We start from the raw sequence: 24,360 nt of genomic DNA, 5'->3' as shown, positions 1-24,360 counted from the left end.
ACCTAATACACAAATATACCACCCATACAGAAAATGCAGACCGTCAACAATATGAAACAAGGGATCATAATATCACAATTCTCATGTAGAGCCACAAAACACCCTAATTCATGTTTAATGTGGGATAAAATGCCATAAATAAGTAAATAAATATAAACTTTTAATGTTGAGCACCTGATTCTCAAAGTGGACATATTCCAAACACTATAATGAAAATAAAATGATTTTTTTCTACCTTTGTTGTCTGGTGACTGTTTTTCTGATCATGCTGGCCCAGTATCCGATTCTGCTGCTATCTGTCCTCTTAACTCCGTTTCCAGGACTTCCTTTCCATTTCTTTCTTTCCTCCTTTCTTCTTCATTTCTGGTCCTCAGCTTCTGCCTATTTTCTTCATCCATGTGCAGTTTTTCTCCTCTCATCTCCTTCCTCACTCTGCCCTCCCCTCTATCCATGTCCAGCATTTCTTCTCTCTCCCCTCCTCTCCCCTGCCCTCCATGCACCCATGTCCAGTAGTGATCCTCCTCTCCCTGCCCTGTATGCACCCATACCCGGTGACTCTCCTACCCCTGCCCTGCATCCACCCATGTCCAGCAGTGACCCTCCTCTCCCCTGCCCTGCATGAACCCATTATACCCAGCGACCCATCTCTCCCCTCCATCCACAAATGCCCTGCGACTCCCTTCTCTTCCCTGCCACCCCCTCCCGAGTTCTACGGTGAATTCTCCCTCCCTCCCTCCCTCCCTCCCTCCCTCCGGATTCGGTCCCTCACACCGACCTGACTCTTCGGAGCTCAGCTGTCAGCGCTAACTCTCCCCCGCTGGTGCTGCCGGCGTTCATGCTTCAAAATGGCCGCCGAGACTTACAGGGCGGCCTCCAAGACTTCAGCAGAAGTCTCGCGAGGCCGCCTCTGGAAGTCTCGGCGGCCATTTTTAAAGCGCGAACGCCGGCAGCGCCAGCAGGGGAGAGTTAGCGCTGACAGCTGAGCTCTGAAGAGTCAGGTCGGTAACGTGAGGGACGGGACCGGATCCGGAGGGAGGGGGAGGAGCCGGCTCGCTGCGGCTGGGGAGGCTTAGCCTCCCCAAGCCTTCTATACCGGGCGCCTATGGCCTGCTCTCATGAGTACTTGGCCAGCTTCACTTGGTCAGCCCGCCCACCAGCTGTTTGTCCAGAAATCCGGGCATACAGGCAGATTGGCAAAACCCACCCGGTTGCCCGGACATGTCCTCAAAAAGAGGACATGTCCAGGTAAATCCGGACATATGGTAACTAAAAGACTAAACATATGTGACTAAAAGAAAAATAATTAGCAGGTAAGATCTAATTTCTTCATCCATATATACAAATACATATCATCGACTTTGTGGAGTGACACCATGCACAGAAACTCATTAAGATTGCTTTTCAAAGGATAGGTTAATCAAAGATCTTCAGTACTGTCTTATTTTGGACTTTGGCTTTATAGTTGGAATCGTTTTAGCCAGTGTAACTTTTGCTTGTATTCTTGTGGTGTTATGTTTCATACTGTTGATGCAATAAAGATATTTAAAAACAAAAAAAGAAGAAGAGAGGAGAAACATCTACAAACACTTTGTAATATATATCTTCCCCCATTGTAAGCCTAGATCAGTGGTTCCCAAACTTGGTCCTGGAGGCATGCAAATCTCTCTCATGAATATTCATTGTGGGAATCATGAAAACCTGACTGGCTGGGGTGCAGGTTTAGAAACCACTGCCATAGCTGTTGTAGTGAGGAAACATTTTTCCAGATGAGACAAACGTGAAGTAACTCCATATTGTTCACTACTTGCCAAACCAAAGGGCCCTTTTACTAAGCTGCGTAAGCATCTACGTGTGCCCAATGCACACCAATTTGGAGTTACCACCCAGCTACCGCCTGGCTCTTATGGTAATTTCATTTTTGGAGTGTGTCCGATATGCACGTCCGAAAAATAATTTTTATTTTCTGGTGCACTACCACTGCGCATGCCAAGTGGCATTTGACACATGTAGGTCATTATTGCCCGGTTACTGCATGAGACTTTACCACTAGGTCAGTGGCTGGCAGTAAGGTCTCAGATCCAAAATGGACATGCACCAATTTTTATTTTGCCGCACGTCCATTTTCGGTAAAAATTTTAAAAAGGCATTTTTTGTAGGCGCACTGAAAAATGGATCTGCGTGCGCCCAAAACACATTCCTACACTACCGCAGGCCATTTTTCAGTGTACCTTAGTAAAAGGACCCCCAATAGACTTTTCTGACCCAAAGAACAGCATTTCATTTTTTTTTCATAGTTCCTGTTTGCAAGTTGGATGCACTCTGTTTGAGACAAGGAAAGGACTGTAAACAAATGAGACTTTTTTTGTTTCTCCCTTTGTCTTGCTTATGCTTGCTTGCTTGTTTGTTTTGTTTTCCTTTTCTTTTAAGTTCCTTACTAATGGAAACCAGTTGGAAAAATAACAGCAAGATTCCACAATGATGGTGACTGGGACTTGCACTAAGGAATTGTTTAATCAGACTTTTTTCAATCAACAAGAAAGCCTGGAATAACAAAAGGTCTAGGGTGAAGATATCTACTCTGAGAAATCTCAGTTTGATGAATTAAAGAATTTTAGTTCAAGTTAATATGCAAAAATTAAAGAGCATTACTTTATTGTATGGTACTTTAGGAGGCTTCAAAAGAATGGGCATTTTGACACATTGTCTATTTTATTTACATGTGATATTGCAGCCATATGCACCAGCTCTGTGAGTGCATGAGCACCAATGTTTCCTCTAATGTTTCTGGTGTGTACAAATGTTTTTTTGTGTGTGAGCAACAAGCTTTAAGAACCAACAATTTTTGAGCGCCAGTATTAGCAATGCATTTCTGTAAATAGCACAAAAAAACCTACATTTTTGTGAGCAACCATGCAAAATCTGTGAGTGACGCTCCTATAATGTATGAGCAACTGCTCATGCACTCCACTTAGAGGGAACATTGATAAGCATCCCCATTATTTTTCCGTGTAGATCTGGAGCAGCAAGCTCCATGCTCCAGAGCTACAGAAAAACACAAGAAGGAAGTGCTTCTGTATCCTAGTTACTGCTCCTGTCTCCCCCTGCAGCCTGTTGGCTGGCTGTGTCTGTTCCATAGACTGCAGGGGAAGGAGGGAGAATTGCTGTAGTCTAGCATCTGCCAATGGGGAAGAGAAATGTAGCAGACATACACTGACAAAAAGGAAAAGACACATTCAGATAACTTTATTGGCATGACAATTTTACCTATGTTGCCAAAGTAATACTTGCAGCATTTAAAGAAAAGAAAGACAGAAAAGTACTGATAGAGGAAAAAAGGAGGCAAGAAAGAGGAGAAGGAATTTACTAGTTGGGATAGACAGAAGAGGAGGAAAGGAATTGTAAAGGGAAGAGAGGCTGGGTGATGGGGACAGGGCCTGATACTGGAGCTGTAGGAGAGGAGGAGACACAGGCTGCGAGGGTGAGAGGAACTTAGGGAGAGTATGGGCTGTGTGGGAGAAGGTTGCTAGTAGAAGGAGACATGATCTGAGAGAGAGGAAGAAGAGCAGGCACAGGAGACTGTAGGGCTATTTTCCTGTGAGCCTCACTCTGCTGATCTCTGCCTGTGTATACAACTATGTCAAGATGGAGTCTGTGAACTAAGACCCTGCACTTCAGTGACCAAGCAGATTCAACTTTCTGTTTGTACCAGAGCTCTGCTTGGTGGTAAATAACTGGCAGGTCTGAAAAAAAACTCAAGGATATGCAGTGGGCTACCTGACCCTTGCACCTCCCTGATGAGCTACAGGGGGTAAGGCCATGGTGCCAGCGAGTCTGATGAGAGACAGGAATATAACAACTGGAAGATCAAAAAAAAAGGTTTTCTTGCTCAGGGAAGGAGCTGGACAAGATCCTGATTGGTTGCTGTCTGGTCACCTGGGAATCAGGGGCCAGAGAGCGGGAGACCAGAAGGAGAGAGAAGTTCAGAGAGACAGAGAGAAGAACAAAGAAAAGAAGAAAGGGAGAATTTGTCTGGTTCTACTGGAAGAAGGGTAGCTGAAAAGAAGACCAGCGAGACCTGAAGTGGTCCACAACCTTGTGAACTGACCATCTGAAGAAAGTACCTGTTGGTTCAGCTCTACCGGCCAGAGAGACTGTAATCCTGCATGCTGCAGAGAACCTGTGTTGTTTCCTGAGACGGGGACTCGCTGTGGAAAACAGCTGGAGTCTAAAGGGGAAAACCTGTGTCCACTTCATCTGAGAGACCACCTAGAGTCGGCTCGGTGAGGATTGCAGAGATTTATTTCCTATAGTCGGGGATTAGCTAGTGGGTTCTTACCTAAGCAAAGGCGGGTTAATCAGAACTTTGTGATCAGGAAGATGTGCTGCTAACTGTATTACTTCATGACCTAGTCAGTATTACTAATCAGGATTGTGTAATAATCTAGTAACCAGTGATATCAGTGTTTTAGTTAGACAATACATTCTACAGTTGCTTATCAGCATAAGGGAGCTACAATTGTACAGCTGAGCTGTAGTGTAGGGTGTAATATACTATTTTCTTACCTATATAATAAATTAATATATTTCACAGCAGTGACTTTACTTTTATTCCAGTTCTCTCTAACAGAAGAAAAGTTCTGGTGTAGGCCCAGAACAGCCAGGTTCCTTTATAATATAAAACCCCTGGACAGAGCTAGGAAGTTGGTTTAGCCAGACTCCTGTAAACGGAACCTGGGAATTACTCATTGGGTAGCTTTGCCCAGAAGAGTTATTCATCCTATAAATGATTACAGGACACAAGCTGCGGACAGAAGAGGAGCTGAAAGAGATGGAGAGTAGCTGTGTGGGACTAGAAAAAGAGTGGCTGAGGGAAAGGGGGGGGGGGGTCATGATGGAGAAAACCTTGGCTTTTTTGTGCTGGTACAGTGTACCTGCACCTTTTTTTTTTCCTTCCCTGCTCATTCCACCATCTCCTGCCTTTCTCCTACAGCCACTACTGCTTTTCCCAAAGATTGTTTTTGCTAAAAGTGTAATAGCAGAGTGTAGCATGACTGAAATAGGAGCAAACAGGAAGAACTGCTGTGAGGAGTTCTTTTATGTTAGGGAATTAAGTAAAAGAATAGAAAAATCTAGACAGGGAAATGAATTATCTGTTATTTTACTTAGCTAAAGGCCCCATTAAAACCAACTGTTTCCTAAGTAAGATGCTGTCATTTATAGAGGGGTTAGCCCCCCCCCCCCCCCCCCCAATAATCAGTGCCATTTAACCGGCCAGGAACAGCTCCTGGCTGGTTAAATAGTGCTTAACTGGCTATCTGCAAATATTCAATGGGAGGTAACTGGTTATCTTCCCCTGAATATTTGCAGTCAGCACTTAGTGGATAACTGGTTATCCGCTAATATTCAGCGCTTCGTCAGCTAAGTTTGGCAGCCAAATCGAGCTGCCAAAATAGCAGTCATATCTTTGGCTGGTTTAAATTTAACTGACCAATCACATGTTCAGTGTTCAAACTGTTCTCAAGACCATTTCTTTTTGGTAGGAAGAAAAGTCTCCGTTTTATCACAGGAAGAAAATGTATTCTGTTTCACATCCATCACTGGCTGAAAAACCTTTCACCTTCCAAATTATTCTATGAACATATAGTTCCAATTTTTTTAATTAATCATATTTCTTTTAGTCTTTTTTTTTCTTTTATACATAAAAAAATTCTTCTATTAGTACTTAATGTTTGAGCAAATCAGATATCCCTGACATTGGAAAGTGTTTCGCAGTCTACAACTGCTGCCTCAGGGGGAACAGACCTTTGCACTGTGCTAGATAATAATAAAACAACTAATTATACAAAAATATATTTATGCTCAAAAGCTACATAGTACATTCTTACAAACACTTACTGCTCCTTGGTTCACTACTGACTCACTCAGCACAATTAAAAATGGTGCCTTGGCGACTCTTATCCTCTATTTGAATTATCTGTTAGCCAATCAAATGTCCCACAGTGTTCAATAGGTCTACACTCCTCCCTGGGAACTCTGTTCACTGGGTAAATCTATCTTATCTGCACCCTTCTCCTCCACTGCTAACTCCAGACTCCGTTCCTTTTATCTTGCCGCACCATATGCCTGGAATAGACTTTCTGAGCCTGTACATCAAACTCCATCTCTGGCTGTCTTGAAATCTGGACTAAAAGCCCACTTTTTTATGTTGCTTTTAACTCCCAACCCTTACTCACTTGTTCAGCACCCATTTTTATCATTCCCACCTTCATAATTCCCTTATATCTTATTTGTCCTGTTTGTCTGTCCAAGTTAGATTGTATGGTCTTTTGAGCAGGGACTGCCTCTTAATTTCCAGTGTACAGTGCTGCATACGTCTAGTAGTAGTACTCAATTTCAACTAGCTGAAATCACAGAGAATTATTAGATCTATGCACTTGTTCAAAAGCTCAATTTATTAAAAAAAAACCCTCAATTAAAAAAAATGTATCCATTCAATACCCACATTCAATCCATTTGGGTGCAAGGTCTTCAATCTGAAAATCCATCATTGTTCACAATGCAAGAGTTGTAATTTAAAGTCACCACTTCTAATGTTACCTCTCACCCAATCAAGGACAAAACACTTAATCTTCAAAATGATGATTCTCATGTGGGCAATGCTCCACTATCTGCACTTCTTTGATCATTATATATAGAGCACTGCAGTGCTCTATCAATCTAGTTTTGTTTCTTTGATGTCTGTCCTACATACAGTATATCATAAGTATATTTAATTACATACATTACACAATCAGAGTTGCAGGTCGCAAAGTATATTTTCTTGAATCCACTGGATTTTGAAAGAAAGAAAGAGCAAGCATAATTGAACACACTGAACGTTTTTGGCATAATGTATCACCCCCAGTCTGCTGTGTAATGTACTTGATGTCTCATTGAGGGATCGAAGGTTACAGTATACACAATAAACCTTTTGGCGTGATGTATGACCCCCCAGTCTGCTATGTAGCACTCTTAAAGTCCCATCAAGGGACCAAAGGTGACACTATCTCTTTAAAGTTTTTTCCTCTTCTATATGCCAGTTGCAGATGCTTTTCAGAAAAAACAGGCAAAGGTTCTAAAACAGTCCAATATTTCCTAAGAATCTTAGTTAATTGTCGGCTACTCCCACCATATTTTGTCACACAGGTAATAAGATCTTGATCTTTCTCATGTGATCCTTGAGTAGGTTAAAAAAAAAAAAAAAAAAGCAGGTCACAAGTATTATACAATGCCCACTTATAAGCAGATTTCACAATATTCTTAGAGTACCCCTTTGCTTAAATCTTGTCTTCAAAATTTTACATTGTTCTTTATATTCTCTCTAGTAGACAAATGGGCTCATTTTCGAAAGAGAAGGACGCCCATCTTTCAACTTAAATCGGAAGATGGCCATCCTCACAGGGTCGTCCAAAATCGGTTTTCAATTATACCGATTTGGACGTCCCCAACTGCTTTCTGTCGCAGGGACAACCAAAGTTCAAGTGGGCGTATCAGAGACATAGCGAAGGCAGGACTTGGGCCTGCCTAACACTTGGACATCCTCGACCCATAATCGAAAGAAACAAGGACATACCTGACGAATGCTTGGCCGACTTTACCTGGTAGTGTTTTTCTTATGACCAAGGCACAAAAAGGTGCCCGAAATGACCAGATGACCACCGGAGAGAATTGGGGATGACCTTCCGTTACTCCCCCAGTGGTGACTAACTCCCTCCCACCCTCATAAAACATCTTTAAAAATATTGATTGCCAGCCTCAGATAGGGGGTGCAGTCAGTGGTGTGCTGGTAAATTTTTAACAACAGGCTCTCTCTCTGAACCACCTCTTCGCCCCCCCCATCCACCTCTGCACCCCCCCCCAAAAAAAAAAAACATTTGCAGAGCTGGCTATACCCGGGGAGAGAGCGTGCTTTCAAACAATCCTTACATCCAAATTTACCTTCTTTTAATGTAAAAAAAAAATCCTTTATGCTTCATCTTTTAAGACACTGCCTACCTGCTGGATAGTGATGGCACAAGGAAAGCAAGTTTGGTCCAGTGAAGACTAACTCAAAATAACCTGGCTGTTCCTTAGCTGGGCCCTAGTATTACCATATTGAAAATGCGACCATACCAAGCCTCTATGGTTATGCTCCACTAATAAGTTAAAAGATTAACTGGATTTCTTGAAAGGATTACATAAACTTAGGATGCATCATGACTAGGGACACACACATACGCTTATTTATTCAATATCACAATTCTTCATACAGCCACAAAACAACCTTTTAGGGTAGATAGTGTTCACAATGAGCTCCTTTTATTACCGACCAGACAGAGATAAGAGTTTTCAGTTTTGGCACAGTATGCGTTATCACAAGAACAAAATATAAGAAAACCAATATGGGCTGCATTAGGGGCTTATATAGCCCATTTATGTATAAACAAAAGAAATCTGCATGAAACAAAATATTTATTTTGACTAATAAAACCACTTCCCCCTGAAACATGTTCAAAACAGAATAATCCATTTGTGTATCTAAAAGGTAAACTTCTACAAAACAGATGAAAATCTGATTCCATGTGTAGTGTGCCCCAATGAAAGGAGAGTTTAATTCTACTTCCATTTAATTTCAATATATTCCAACAACTTTATAATACCTGGCTTCCCATGGTAGATTACGACAACAACAGTTAAGCGGAACCCATCAGGAAACAGGATATCCTCACTGAAATTTGGCCATCTGTATTGTATACAGTGTATTTATTTATTTTTATAGTGTAGAAAAATGAGCACAAAATACAGAGTTTAAAATTGCTGTTTCTACCAGCTATAATAATTTCTTAAAATGTGTTAGTGATATTCAATTGTTATTTCATTACATTTATATCTAGACTATATGGGAAGCTTTCAAATAAATTAAAAAGCTGTCGAATAAGTAAAAAAAAACAAAACAAAACTTTTGACCTCTACATTTTAAGGCACTACCTATCCAATTGAAACAGCTTTAGAGTTGGTACACAGAAGATGGGCAATAAAGAACGACAACGTGGATGCAGCAGCTCATAGGTTTGCTTGCTTTGAGGAGATGACAGAAGTGCGGGGGGGGGGGGGGCACTGAGAACAGAGATTTAGCAAACTGGCTTCCTTACCATGGTGGAGTAGATAGGCAGCGCAGCAGCTCATCAGTTTCTTTCAAACCTCCTTGGTCCCAACTCCCGACAGTGTCCTTTGACTGCCGCGTCCTGCCTACGCAGAAACAACAACTTGAATCAGAGTAGGCGGACGTGGCAGCAGAAGGACCCCGATGCTCGCAATGCATAATGACCTGGCTGTTCTAACCACCGCCTGCAGCTACTACAGGTACTGTAGAGGAGTGGACGACGACAGGCGGGGGCAGAGAGGTTGAGGAAGGGAAGGAGGGAGGGAGGGAGAGAGTGGATACAAGAGGGAAGAAGAGAGAAACCGAAGAGACAAAATAAAACTTAAAATGCATGGGGCAGCGGGAAGGGCAGCAGGGGAGAGAGAATCGGAACTCAGACGGTGCGTGCAGCAAGTGTTTTTTTGGGGGGTGGGCAGCCGGGGGACAATGCTCCCCCAACCACTTGACTACTACTACAAATCTGTCCTCCCTCAACAAACGGGCCCCCCGGCCCAGCAACAAGTCTGATTAAAATAATTCTTACCAGAGGCAGGGTATGCTGCTTGCTGACGGTGTACGGCACCACGACCAGCTGAGCGCTGCTGAGGCGAACCATACAGCGCACGAGTGACGAGCACACAAATACCTTCCCAATGCAGCACTAGGAGGCAGGGCTGCCACACACCACGCGTGCACCAATATCAGGTGACAGCTGGTGTGTTTGGGTATGTGTGCCTCCAGCCTCCCGCTGTAATTTGTAGGGGAAAAAAAACTTTGTCCTGTCCCTGCAGACAGTTGAACAACCGGCTCGCAAAATAATTCAAAAATTAACAACCGGCTCTGCAGAGCCGGTGCGAGCCAGCTCCAGCACACCACTGGGTGCAGTGCACTTCAGGCAGGTGACCTAGGCCCATCCCCCCCTACCTGTTACATTTGTGGAGGAAACAGCAAACTCTACAAAACCCACCAGAAAGCCACTGTACCCAAATCTAGGTGCCCCCCTTCACCCATAAGGGCTATTGTAGTGGTGTTTAGTTGTGGGTAGTGGGTTTTGGGAGGCTCAGCACACAAAGTAAGAGAGCTATGTACCTGGGAGCAATTTATGAAGTCCACTGCAGTGCCCCCTAGGGTGCCCGGTTGGTTTCCTGGCATGTCAGGGGGACCAGTGCACTACAAATGCTGGCTCCTCCTATGACCAAATGGCTTGCACTTGGTTGTTTCTGAGAGGGATGTCCTTGGTTTCCATTAATGCCGAAAATCAGAAATGACCAAGTCTTGAGATGACCATCTCTAAGGACGACCAAATTTCAGGATTTGGGCGTCCTTGACCGTATTATCGAAACGAAAGATGGACATCCATCTTGTTTTGAAAATACTGGTTTCCTCACCCTTGGATGGGGATGTTTTGTGAGGACATCCAAATCAAAATAAGGATGTCCCTTTTGATTATGCCCCTCCACACCTCCTGTATCTTAAAAACTGAGATACAGAAAGATTATGTTTTAAAGCTTCAGGATAACAACTGTCATAATGAAGGAAAGTATTCCTGTCAGTATCCTTCCAGTAGACTGTAGTAAAAAGACTAGTTCCAACTTTCTTGATCAATACATCCAAAAAGAATTATCTCTTCATCTTAACAATTCTTAACAAACGTAATCTTCAGACGACAACCATTAAGATATAGAAAAAATTATTCAAAAACATCTAGTGATCCTGTCCATAACACAAAAATTTCAGCAATATATCGGGTCCAATATATTTAAACCAAGCTGATATTTTAACAACATTTTCTTCAAACCATGCCATAAATTGGCAACCGAGGGGGCCATTGTAACTCCCATGGCTAACCCAGAGACTTGCTGAAAAAAATCGATCCTCAAATAAAAAATAATTTTTACTTATGGCCAAACTTAGTAGCTGAATCACAAAATCAGTGGGAACCCTCTTTGTTTCTTTATGTCGATTTAAACAATCTTCGAGGATCGATAACGCTTCTGTCTGTGGAATAACTGTATATAAGAAGATCACATCTAATGTGACCAGCATTAGTCCTTCTTCCATTGCTGTTTGTTCCAGGATCTGTAAAAAAAATGAGATGAATCTTTTATATAAGAGAATGACTCAACCACTAAAGGCTTTAAAAAGTGATCTGCAAAAATAGAAAGCAGTTCTAAAACTAAATTCTTATTTGATACTATGGGTCTCCCAGGTGGTTTACGTTGAATTTTATGCACCTTAGGTAGGATATATATCACTGGTATTTGTGGATGCTGTTTATTCAAAAACAAAAATTATTGTAAAGTAATGTATCCTATCTGTAAACCTTGTTCTGTAAATTGTCTAATTGTTTGTTGTAAGTCTTGCATTGAATTTGTAACTAATTCTTTATAACCTGTGTGTTATTTAATTGTCGCAGAACTTCAACATAATTTTTATCTTGTAAAACTATAGCACCACTCTTGTCTACCCTTTTAATAACTACATTAGTGTTCGTCTGAAGAGATTTTAAAGCAATTCTTTTATCTGTTGACCATTTTGAAATGGGATAGGTTTATCATTCAAATTATTTAAATCTCTTAATACCAGTCTTATAAGTTTGTAGTAAAGGATCTGGCTGGCCAGGTGGACTCCACTTCAAGGGATTTATAACAACAGACTGAGAGCCTACTTAATATCAGTAGGATATTCAGGAAAATACCATTTAATATGTAATATTCTAAAAAAAATGTCAACATCAAGTTGTAACAAATATATTGGAATAATGGATAAACCTTTAAGTAATGCATTATTTTCTATTTCCAATAGATGATATGAAGAAAGATTAATCACTGCGGTTTCTTGAACTGTTGCTGTCATGTTACTGGCTGATCTCCTATTTGTTTTTGATATCTTCTTTGGCTGCCCCTTCGTCCTCTGCCACATTCTAAAAAATGTGCCACACAAGATTCATTATCTGAACTTGAACTTGATGACGAGTCACTACCTGAATCAGAATGACCCTTAAAAACTGTTTTTTTCTTCTGATGATTCTTATCTTTATTTTACCAAATATATATTTTACCAAAGCGATAGTCTTCTTCATCACATGCAAACTTCTTCAGTTTCTGCTTCTGCAGGTCCAAAGGAAAAGATTCTAATTTATTCTTCCATTCTGCGTGCATCTTATCAAATTCCTCTATCTTAGATTTATCTTTAAGATCCTTCAACTGTTGATCAACTTGTACCTTCAAAGAGCCAACTTTTCAAAATTATTGGGGATGCTAAGCCCAATGTAAATAACCCCTCCCTGGACACATACAAGGAATTTTCTCAATATTGGGGGTGCTCAAGCACCCACAGCACCCACAGAGTCGGCTCCAAGATGCCACAGTCTCTGTAGTCTTCTCTATTATCAACACCATAAGATAAAAAAAAAACATTTATTTAAGAAGGAAACCCGTTTCTTCATAAATACTTCATCATCAGCAAACAAATGAGATTTCTTAGACATTCTTAAACCTCTTGGAATTTATTCATGTTAACAGTACTCAACAAGTGTTGCCCCATGCCAGTTTTTTACTGAGGGGCATTTTTGAAAGAAACGTCCAACTTGTGATTTGGACATCTTTGCAAAACGTTGAAATCCAGGGGCAGGGAAAACTGTATTTTCGAAAAAAGATAGACGACCATCTTTCGTTTTGAAAATACCTTGAGAGACGTTCAAATCCTTAAATTTGGATGTCCTTGGATTTGGACGTTTCTGACTTTTGGCGATTTTTGAAACCAACGATGTTCATGCCAAAAACGTCCAAATGCAAGCCATTTGGGTGTGGGAGGAGCCAGCATTTGTAGTGCACTAGTCCCCCTGACATGCCAGGACATCAACCGGGCACCCTAGGGGGCACAGTAGTGGACTTCATAAAATGCTCCCAGGAACATAGCTCCTTTACCTTGTGTGCTGAGCCCCCTCAAACCCCCTCCCCCAAAACCCACTACCGACAACTGTACACCACTACAATAGCCATTACGGGTGAAGGGGGGCACCTAGATGTGGTTACAGTGGGTTTCTGGTGGGTTTTGGAGAGCTCGCTGTTTCCTCCACAAATGTAACAGGTAGGGGGGTATGGGCCTGGGTCCGCCTGTCTGAAGTGCACTGCAGTACCCACTAAAACTGCTCCTGAGACCTTCATGCGCTGTCATGGACCTGAGTATGACATCTGAGGCTGGCATAGAGGCTGGCACAACATATTTTTAAAGATGTTTTTTGATGGTGGGAGGAGGTTTGTGACCACTGGGGGAGTAACGAGAGGTCATCCCTGATTCCCTCTGGTGGTCATCTGGTCATTTCGGGCACCTTTTTCTGCCTTATTTGTGAAAAAAACACGTTCGGATGAAAATGTCTAAGTGTTTGTCAGGGACATCCTTGCTTTTTTCGATTATGGGTCAAAGCAAGTGTTAGGCACGCCCAAGTCCCGCCTTCACTATGCCTCTGACACGCCCCCTTGAAATTTGGATATCCTTGCAATGGACTGCAGTTGGAGACGTCCAAAATCGTGTTTCGATTATCCTGATTTGGACGTCTCTGGTAGATGGGCGTCCATCTTCCGATTTATGTCGAAAGACGGACGTCCTTCTCTTTTGAAAATGAGCCTGACTGCCACCTTCAGTCCCTTGATTGGATGCTAAGAGCATTACACAGCAGACTGGGGGTCATACATCATGCCAAAAATGTTCAGTGTGTTCAATTATGCTTTCTCTTTCTTCCTTTCAAAATCTGGTGGATTTGAGAAAATATACTTTGTGACATACTACTACCTGCGACTCTGATTTCATAGTGTATGTAATTAAATGTACATGTGATAAATTGTATGTAGGACAGACATCGAGGAAACTTAAAACTAGATTGATAGAGCACTGCAGTGCTCTATATAAAATAATCAAAGAAGTGCCGATGGTGGAGCATTGCCTACTTGAGAATCATCGGTTTGAAGATTTAAAGTGTTTTGCCCTTGATCGGGTGAGAGATAACATTAGAGGAGGTAACCCTAAATTACAACTTTTGTGTTGTGACAACAATGGATTTTCAGATTGAAGACCTTGCACTCAAATGGATTGAACACGTGTATTGAATGAATACATTTTTTAAAAACTGAGTTTAAAAAAATAATAAATTTAGCTTTTGGACAAGTGTATAGATCTAATAATTCTCCATGATTCCAGCTAGCTGATGAGTGACGTCAAGATGCCATTTTGAATTGTGCTCAGTGAGTCAGTAGTGAACTAAGGAGCAGTAAGTGTTTGTAAGATTGTACTATATAGCTTTTGAGCATAAATATATTTGTATAATTAGTTGTTAGAGTAATTTGGAAGATGGAAGGTTTTTCAGCCGATGATGGATACGAAACGGGTAGAATATATTTTGTTCCTGTGATAAAACTGAGACTTTTCCTTCCTACCAAAAATAAATGGTCTTGAGAATAGTTTGAACACTTGAACATGTGATTAGTGAAATTGTTTACAGTGGTATTTATTATATTTCACTCCTTTGTAATTGAGTTTGTATGTTTTAAACATGCCATGCTGTTCTGCATTCTGTTATCCTTTTCCCCCCACCAATATATAATTGTCTCTTAAGACCATAGTGCTATGATCTACTTTGCTCACTCCAACAAAATCTAATTGGTGAGCTGATGGTGGCATTTCAGCATCCTTTAGAAATTGGAAAGCCTAAATAAATATTGTGAAATCTGTTAAATTACTTCTGGAATTGTTTTTCTGTATTTCTAAGCTAAAATAGATTAAGCCAGACTGCCTTTACCCATAATGAGGCTTTCCTTCTGCCAAGTCTTGGCCACTAGCAATAGGAAGTTGCATCAGAGGAGGCAGGATGTAGTAGAGGAAAGGCCCTATGGCTGAACAGAGGCAGCCTGGCTTAATCGCTGCCTGTGAAAGAACATGCTTGGAGGACTACGGAGCCCCCAGATGGGGGGAGGGGAGGGAGGGGGAGAGTGAGGGAGGGAGATAGAGATGCTGGATCATGGAGGAATGAGAGAGGGAGCGATATAAACTTGCCTTGCTGTGTGAACCATGAGAGTCAGTATGCCATACTTTGTATTGTTATTTGAATATTTGTACTGCAGTAATTATTGATAGCTTATGTTTGAGTTATTCTTACAGTACACCGCCTTGAGTGAATTCCTTCAAAATGGAGGTAAATAAATCCTAATAAATAGATATCAAATCCAAAAAAACAAAGCTATTGGGGGGGGGGGGGGGGGGGGGTTGAGACAGATGCTGACTGTGAGGTGGGGGAGCAGGGACAGAATGCATGACAAAAGAACCTTTCAGCCTGTGAGCTAGAGGAAGGGGCCAAATGCATGTGACTTGGCACGTCTTCTGGGACATAACCTAATGCCTGATAAGATGATCTTCCCCTGCTCTAGAATCAGGGAGAGGAGGTTGAAGCAGACGTGGAGCTGGGAAAACTGCTTCAAAAGCAGATTAATTTGGTAACTTTAGGGAAAGGGAGAGGGAGACATAATTTCTGTGATAGGGCAGTGATTAAATTCACAACAAGAGATAGGGCATTAAGGAAAGTGAGAAAGATTCATGCATCTTATTCTATATATTACATATAGAAAATGTGTGCTTTCTGTCAACTCAGAAAGCCTTGCTACATTTCTTTATCATTACTATTACTTTGCTGCATCACCTGAGAGCTAATAGTATATTTCAGAAACACAGAAGTGCTCTAGGTAACCAGTGTATTTGTGTGCTAGAACTATGCGCAGCATGTTGTCTTAAATAGGACACTGAGCCAGGCCGAGATGTTGAGTAACACCTCAAGACATCTGCTCAGCATCAGAAGCTACAATGGGCTGCATTGTTCCCAGTTTTTATCTTTCATTCTTTTCTTATCCTTGTTATTCTTGTATTACATTTCAAAGGCATGGTTCTTCTTCTTATAGTTGCCAAAAGTTTTCCCGTCAGGAAGAATGGGGTAGTGTGTGATGAAACCAGAGATGTATATTTATGTAGCTACAGAGAGCCATTCAGTAGCACTGAAAGATTCATAACATCAGAAGCAGAACAGCAAAGGAACTCTTACTAGATTGTAAAATTAGGGGAATGGGGTAATTTTCAAAGCCATATCCATAGGTAAAGCAGTGCTTTATCCACAGAAATGAGCTTTTACAAAATTGCCCACCTGAAATACAAGTATAACTCGTTTGTAGGGGCTGTATTCCCATACTTTTTTCTACAATAACAAGGAGTGATTTTAGGAGTGGGCTCTGGACAGGAGTTGCACTTATGTGTATACTTTTTCATGTATTTTCCCTTGAAAACTATTCACAGCAAATAACAAGTGTAATTGTGCACGCATAGATTTTGTTGGGTAATTTTCAAAGTAAAGGTACATGTGTACTTTTATCCCTGGGATTCAATCATGTATGATAGGATATCTTAAACAGATATATAGGCCCATATACAGTAATGCTTAGTATGTGATGATGGCTTTTTATCTGCAGCAAAACCCATCTTATGTAACAGGTTTGTGTCAGATAATACATGATAACACTGTGATTAGATGCTAAGCATTAGTAAATAGGGACCATAGAGAGCTAGATGCAATTATCAGTAGGTTGTAGATGCAAAGTCCATGTATATTGCATCAAACTATTTGTGCAAGCAGTTGATTGCTTAAATTAAAAATAAAATTCTTTATTAATCCTTTGTGCTCTGGCCTTTTTATTCATATTTGTCAGTCTCCAGTTTCTGCTTTCTTGTGTCTTTTTTTAGTTATCTTTCCAGAGCCTCTGGTCCATCTGAAACTTCTTCTCTCCCTTCCTGTCTTCTTCACCTCTTCTCTTATATCCATCTCTTATTTTGATCTTTTCCATTCAACTTTCTTCCTTTTATTTTTCTGCCTCAATCTTCTTAGATTTCATTCATTTTTCAATCTTCCTTTTTATTTTTGCATCTACCTACAATTTTCCTTCTCCCTCACCCCAGCTCTCCTATTCCTCAACCTATGATTTATGTTTTTTTTGCTTACACTCCCTTTTCTCTTTCTACTCCTCTATCCAGCATCTCCTCTCTTTCTCTGTTCCCCTCTGTACAACACCTCTCTTTTATTTTTCTGCCCAACATCTCATCTCCCCCCCTTCTATCTAACCTTCCTCTTTCTACTCCCCCATAGCATTTCCCAATCACACTACTTCCCTCCCACCCACCCACCCCTGCATTCAGAATCTCCCTCCGTTTCTCTCTCCCTCTCTCAGGATCTCCCTTTTCTCCTTATTCCCCTCACTTCCAGCATCCCTGTCCCTAATTCCCCTCCAATGTCTAGCATCTTCTCTTTGTCTTCTGACGCTGTCATGTCTAGCATCTCCCCCCTGTCTTCCTCATATCCAGTATTTCCTGTCACCCTACAACACCCATGTCCAGCATTCACTTTCTTTGTCCCTCTACCCCCATGTATACTGTCTGAGTTTATACCAGGCATGAAGACTTGATAAGTGTCAGGAAAGAAACCCTGAGCCAGCTTTAAAATGAAGAAGCATTTCAATAAAGAATTCTTTCCACAAGTTTGTGGTATGTTGTAAATTAGTATTATTTTTCAGAAGATAGTTATAGTTCTATGTACAGTATATTTCTCCTGTCAGTTTCATCAGGGAATGAATAACTATGTGTTCTGTGTCACTGAGGTATAGTTCATATAGTATCAATATCAAAACAATTCTTATAAACTGCTAAATCCTCTGGAATGTGTCCAATGTGGTGTACAAAATCAGAAAAGAAATAAAACAACTTCCTTGCCATCTATACCAGACCAGTCCAGACTAATGGGTTGTGTCCATATACCAGCAGAAGAAGACAGAGAAAATAGTTCCAAGTAAACCGTCCCTTAAGGGTATCGTGCAGCCTGGAATGTTCAGTATTTTCTCTGTCTCCTAGTGGATCGTGGACGGACTGTGCAGCTGCTCTGGGTTGCTGGCTGGCAGCTCCTGTCCCAGATTCTTCTAGTGAAAGTGGAGCCAGGGGTGTGCTGGTAGCCATGTTAGGGCTAGTTTTAGATGATACCCAGTGGTCCTGAGCTCCTCATCTGCCAGATAAGGTGATATCCAGTGACCCTGGTTCCCTCCCCTCCCCTACCCTACCTCCCCTGGCTGTCTTTCTAACAGGGTGATGGTTGATTGTGGCATGGAGTAACTTGCCTCCCCTGCGAGGGTTCTTCTGTTCTGTGGTAATAGGTATATTTGAATTTCTGCCTCTGAGGTAAGCCTTTAGTTATTTCTGTCACTAGTGAAGAAGGTTGTTAAAAAGAAAAGAAGAAACTTTGTTTTTCCTTCTTTCTCTTGTTACCTGATTTATTTTCCCGCCTTTGGCAATGTATTCTAGGAGGCCGCTTGCAAAGTTTCTTTGAATTTAGCTGGCCGGTGTCTGATTCTGATCTTCCGAGCTGGTACCAGTTACTTTGATTTTTTTTGTGGGGCACGTCTCGTGTCTGGATCACAAAACTCAGTTGTTTTTCTCCTCTTCAAGGTCCTAGACAGCAGCTGATTCAGAGGGCGGCCCCGTTGCTGGAACTTGCACCTTTATGGTTTGGAGGTCTTAGTCTGCTGTTTCCAAAGTGGGGGAAGTCTCTCGCTGGCTCTGTTTGGCTGCAGGCTCAGACTTTTTATTCCAGGGCTATTTTTTCTTTTCTGTCAGCCTTACGTGACTGTTGGTCAGTTCTTTTTCAGACCGTCTGGTCTCTGCTGCTTCAGGCATCTTGCTTGAGACACCCCTGCTATTTCCTTCTTATTTTGGCAGCAGTTTTTCCTCCCTTCCTTAGGGAGGTTCTGGTTCTTTCGTCCCCGTGGATCACTCCTGTCTGCTCTGGTTTGTATACAGGGTACTTTCCTTCTGGTGGGGGTCCGAGTTGTCCTTGGTGTGCCACTGCTAACTCATATCCCTCTTCTGAGTACCCTCGGGAGCACCATTCTTGCCAGTCTTTAGCTTGGACTCAGTTCAGTGTCTCTTTACGGGAATGCGCCTTTTTAGGACTAGTTTGCCACAGCTGTTCCTTGCTTTCCCTTGCTTTCGGGTGAGAATTTTAGCCTGGCACAGGTGGATTTTGCCTTTTCTAGTTTCAGGCGCCTCTCTCCTGGCATATTTGGCACTCCTTCCTTTTTCTGTAAGGGGCACAGTTCTTTCCTACTGAGCAGATCTATTGCTGTGCATCTGGATTATCGCTTCTTAGCTCTGCGCTTTTCTCTACTTTTCTGCAGGGAAGTGGCTCTGTTCTAGGTCTTGAGTTTGACTCTCCCTTAGCTGGTTTTTCCTCAGTTTGGTGTTAGTGGCCAGCTTCCTCTTTGTTCCTGGCCTGGCGAGAGTTGTTTCTTCCTCACTGCATTACGGCTGCATTTTGCTCCCTACGGTCTGAGGATTCCAGATCTGTGGTGCTTACCTCCCTCTTGGCGGGAGTTCTTTCTCTATGTTGACTGCTGCTCTGTCTTGGTTGCCTAGGAGGGTGGTCATTGTGGCTCAGAGACCACTTGGGGGCCGAGAGTGTCTCTTGGGGCACAGGGTCTTCTCTTCTTGTAGTTTTAGTCCCTCGTGCTCCTTTCTTGTTGACCTCCTGGCAGCACCTTCTTCTCTGGCTATCCCCCGGGGCTCCATCTATGCATTTTGCTTGTTGAGCACAGCTCCATCGCTGTATGTTGAGCACCAGTGGTTTACCAAGGGGGGGGGGCAGTGGGGGCAGTCCGCCCCGGGTGTCAGTGGGTTGGGTGGTGCTCCGTTGGCGCTGCAGACTGCAGTCAGCCCTTTAAAGAAAAATCTGAAAAGCGGCATGGCAGGCAGCGCTTCTCGTCTGCCCTGCCTGCTTGTAAAAGAAAGCAGCAAATCTCATCAACGTCGCGTCGGGTCTTCCCTCACTGGGTCCTGCCCTCCGCGAGAGTGGGACCCAGTGAGGGAAGACCCGACGCGACATCGCAACGTCGACGAGATTTGCTGCTTTCTTTTACAAGCAGGCAGGGCAGATGCGAAGCGCTGCCTGCCATGCCGCTTTTCAGATTTTAAAGGCACAGGATGGAGGCAGGAGACGAGGGCTGTTGTCTCTCGACGAAGGTGGTAGGTGGGTCGAGTTGGGGGGGCTTTGATGGGAGAGGAGGACTGGGGAGGGGGTTTTCAGATGGGAGAAGGGGTCTGGGGAGGGGGGCCTCAGATGGGAGAAGAGGGGAGAAGGGGACTGGGGTGGGGAGAAGGGGGATGGGGGTCTCAGATGGGAGAAGGGGATGTGGGGAGGGGGGTCTCAGATGGGAGAAGAGGGGAGAAGGGGACTGGGGTGGGAAGAAGGGGGGTGGGGGGTCTCAGATGGGAGAAGGGGATGTGGGGAGGGGGATCTCAGATGGGAGAAGGGGACTGGGGTGGGGAGGGGGTCTCAGATGGGAGAAGAGGGGAGAAGGGGACTGGGGTGGGGAGGGGGATCTCAGATGGGAGAAGAGGGGAGAAGGGGACGGGTGGAGAGAAGGGGGGTGGGGAAGGGGCCATGCGAGAAAATGGGAGCCATGCCTGGGGCTGGTGGGAAAATGGGTCTGGGGCTGAAAAGGGGTCCCTAATGCAAGGCATGTGGATGAAGGGGGCAGGAACTGGGGGCTGAAAAGGAGGGTAGGTGGGATAAGGCGGCTAGTACTGGAACTGGGGGATGAAAAGGGGCAGGGGCTGAAACTGGGGGGACTGGGGGCTGAAAAGGGAACAGGGAGAAGTGGCTGGGGCTGAAGCTCGGGACTGGTGAGAGAAAAGGGCTGGGGCTGAAACTGCGGACTGGTGAGATAGTGGGGCTGAAAAGGGGAGGGCAAGTGGGAGATGTGGGCTGGGGCTAGAACTAGGGGCAGGTGGGATAAGAGGGCTGGAACTGGGGGCTGAAAATGGGGCAGAGAGAGAGAGAGAGGGGACAGACGATGGATTGATGGTTCTCTATAACATTAGCAAGATTCGCCCTTTCCTCTCTGAACACACCACCTGAACTCTCATCCACTCTCTCATTACCTCTCACCTTGACTACTGCAACCTACTCCTCACTGGCCTCCCACTTAGCCATCTATCCCCCCTTCAGTCCGTTCAGAACTCTGCTGCACGTCTTATCTTCCGCCTGGACCGATATACTCATATCACCCCTCTCCTCAAGTCACTTCACTGGCTTCCGATCAGGTACCGCATACAGTTCAAGCTTCTCCTACTAACCTACAAATGCACTCGATCTACAGCCCCTCCTTACCTCTCTACCCTCATCTCCCCTTACGTTCCTACCCGTAACCTCCGCTCTCAAGACAAATCCCTCCTTTCAGTACCCTTCTCCACCACCGCCAACTCTAGGCTCCGCCCTTTCTGCCTCGCCTCACCCCATGCTTGGAATAAACTCCCTGAGCCCATACGCCAGGCCCCCTCCTTGCCCATCTTCAAATCCTTACTAAAAGCCCTCTTCAATGTCGCCTTCGGCACCTAACCACTATACCTCTCTTCAGGAAATCTAGACTGCCCCAACTTGACATTTCGTCCTTTAGATTGTAAGCTCCTTGAGCAGGGACTGTCCTTCTTTGTTAAACTGTACAGCGCTGTATAACCCTTGTAGCGCTCTAGAAATGTTAAGTAGTAGTAGTAGTGGATGGATGGGGGGAGAGGGAGGGCAGACAGTGAATGGAAGGGGGAGAGAGAGAGAGCAGACAGTGAATGGAAGGGGCAGGGAGAGAGGGCAGACACTGGATGGAGGAGACAGCAGAGAGGGCAGACACTGGATGGCAGAGAAAGAACGAAGACAGATGCTGGATGGAAGGAAGACAGTGAAAAGAAGATGAGGAAAGCAGAAACCAGAGACCACAAACTGTAAATAAAATATATGTTTTTATTTTTTTTTGCTTTAGGATAAAGTAGTATTGTAGCTGTGTTAATAAATGTTTATAATAGAACATGTAAATAAGGTAATCTTTTTATTGGACTAATTTTAATAAATTTTGACTAACTTTCGGAGAACAAAACCCCCTTCCTCAGGTCAGGTTAGGACACTGTAACACACTATACTGTATTGACCTGAGGAAGAAGGTTTTGGCCTCTGACAGCTAAATGTATTAGTCCAATAAAATGGTATTTTATTTTCTATATTTGTTTTATTTCTATTTGTTAATTTGTAAAGTGGTGATTGGTATTTGTTAGTTTTTTTTTTCAAATTTACATCTGCTGTCTTTATATTTTGCACAGTACTAGGGGTCATTTTCTGTTTCTATGGTGTTGCATTGTATGCAGAGTCTGGCATCTTGGGGGTTCAGTTTAATTTTTGTCTAAATAGAAAGTTTATGATTACTTGTTCTATAGTGGATTAGGGTGTATCTGTGTTTATGAAAAAGACATGACTTTCAGTTGGCATTGACTGTGCAGGATTGACGATCTGTACTATCTGTCTGGTTTCGTTTTACAATTGATGTTCTAGTGCTCACTGTAGTGTTTAAGATGCTTTCTTTTTCCTTGTGTGACTCGTAGAAATGACTGCTTATGGTATGGTAGAATTGCTCTATAGGTCCTGAGTGTTTTGTATTCTCGATATGCCTAGTACTGGATTTTGGAGGGGGGGTGTTAAAAAATGACCGGCCCCAGGTGTCAACTACCCTAGGTACGCCACTGTTGAGCACAGCTGCATCGATGCATGCAGAGCCCGGTTCCATCGCTGCATGTTGAGCGCAGCTCCATTGCTGCATGTTGAGCCTTGTCCAGCTCAACTCTCCTCCTCAGGTGTTAACCATAAATCAGTGAATGTCCAAAGTAAAATCCCACATGCACAAAGTGTCCAGGAATTTCTCCCATAACTCAGACTCTCTTAAATAGAGTACCAAACAAGCATGTTCCTTTAAGGGTCAGGCTTATTCTTGCCTGCCCCCCTGCCACCACCCATGTAGCTTCCACTGTAGCTATATCCAGCTACTGGCAGTTAATAATGACCCACAGTCTGTCTTCAAACTGCTTTCAAAACAATGTACTTCTGTGAAGCAAAGGAAAACAAAAGGATAATTTGATACTTTTTAACAGGAATGCAGTCTTCCATCTCTGGTTTAATACCTTCTAGCATGGCCTGGGAAATGGATTTCTCTCCTAAACCCTACCCTGGGAGTGGATTGGAGAAGAACTGATATCTCTCATTCTCCGAGGACAAGCAGGCTGCTTGTTCTGACGTCTGGGTCGACGTCCACAGCGGCCCAAAAATGGCAATTTTTCCCAAGCAAAAATAGACAAAGCTTTGCCAGAGCCTTCCATAGCACGGGGCACGTGCACCGCGCATGCGCGGCCATCTTCCCACCCATCGCGCGAGAGTCCCGCTTCAGTTTTTTCTTTTCCGTGGTTGAAGAGTGGCTGCTTTTCTGTCTCTCTCCATTCAGCCCAAAGAAAGAGCCTTTGTTTTTGGAGCTTTGCTCCGTTTTCTTAGTCCCCTTATTTCTAGTTTTTGTCCTCTTAAGTTTTCTTTCGCTTCCGTCGCGGCCCCTCATTTTTGTGCCCTTTACTTTTGGCACCATCGAGAATTTTGACTTCGCCGCCGCTATTTTTCCGTCCATGTCATCGAGGACTCACAGCGGCTTCAAGAAGTGTACTCGGTGCAACCGGATGATCTTAGGTACCGACCCCCACGCGTGGTGTCTTCAGTGCCTTGGGCCCGACCATCTCCCAGACGCATGTAAGTTGTGTCTTAGCTTGAAAAAGCGGACACAGGCGTCAAGACAAGCTCTTTGGGACCAACTTTTCGGAGCTTTGTCTGGTTCCTCGACATCGACAGAGGTACCGAGGTCGTTGTCGTCGATGTTGGCACCGGGGATGGCATCGACCTCAGGAGTGCAGGTAATGGCTGTCCGGACACCATCACACGCTGGGAGCAGTGAGCCATCGAGTGGGTTTCTACCTGTCTCAAAGACTCCTGCTGTGCAGGCCCACCGGGACTGACCACTCTCGGAAACGACCTTGAGGAAGCGTGTGGATTCCACGTCCTCCTCGTCAGTACCGAGGAGTATCAATGACATGCATTGAGTGAAGGCTAAGAAGCATCGTCATCGATCTCCTTCCAGGCACGGTACCGGGAGCTCTGGGGCGTCAAAGGATTCAGCACCCATGAAGCGCCGACGCCGGGAGGATCACTCGCCCTCCATACAAGAGGTGTTGGTGCGTCAGTCTCCTGACAGCTCGGTACCACCTCCTCA

At 43.6% G+C, this 24,360-nt stretch overlaps 1 protein-coding gene across 1 annotated transcript in view; it reads right to left on the bottom strand.

Annotated features, from left to right (window-relative positions):
- COCH (cochlin) overlaps nt 1-24,360 on the bottom strand; it is a 166,977-nt gene that overhangs the window by 109,283 nt on the left and 33,334 nt on the right. Inside the window, exon 3 of the mRNA XM_030213687.1 lies at nt 12,222-12,384. Within this exon, the coding sequence (XP_030069547.1) occupies nt 12,222-12,384 (163 nt within the window). The remainder of the gene's footprint in view (nt 1-12,221; nt 12,385-24,360) is intronic.

This window comes from Microcaecilia unicolor, chromosome 9 (assembly GCF_901765095.1).
Source record: "Microcaecilia unicolor chromosome 9, aMicUni1.1, whole genome shotgun sequence".
Taxonomy (NCBI): Eukaryota; Metazoa; Chordata; class Amphibia; order Gymnophiona; family Siphonopidae; genus Microcaecilia; species Microcaecilia unicolor.
This window is presented reverse-complemented; position numbering and strand designations above follow the sequence as displayed.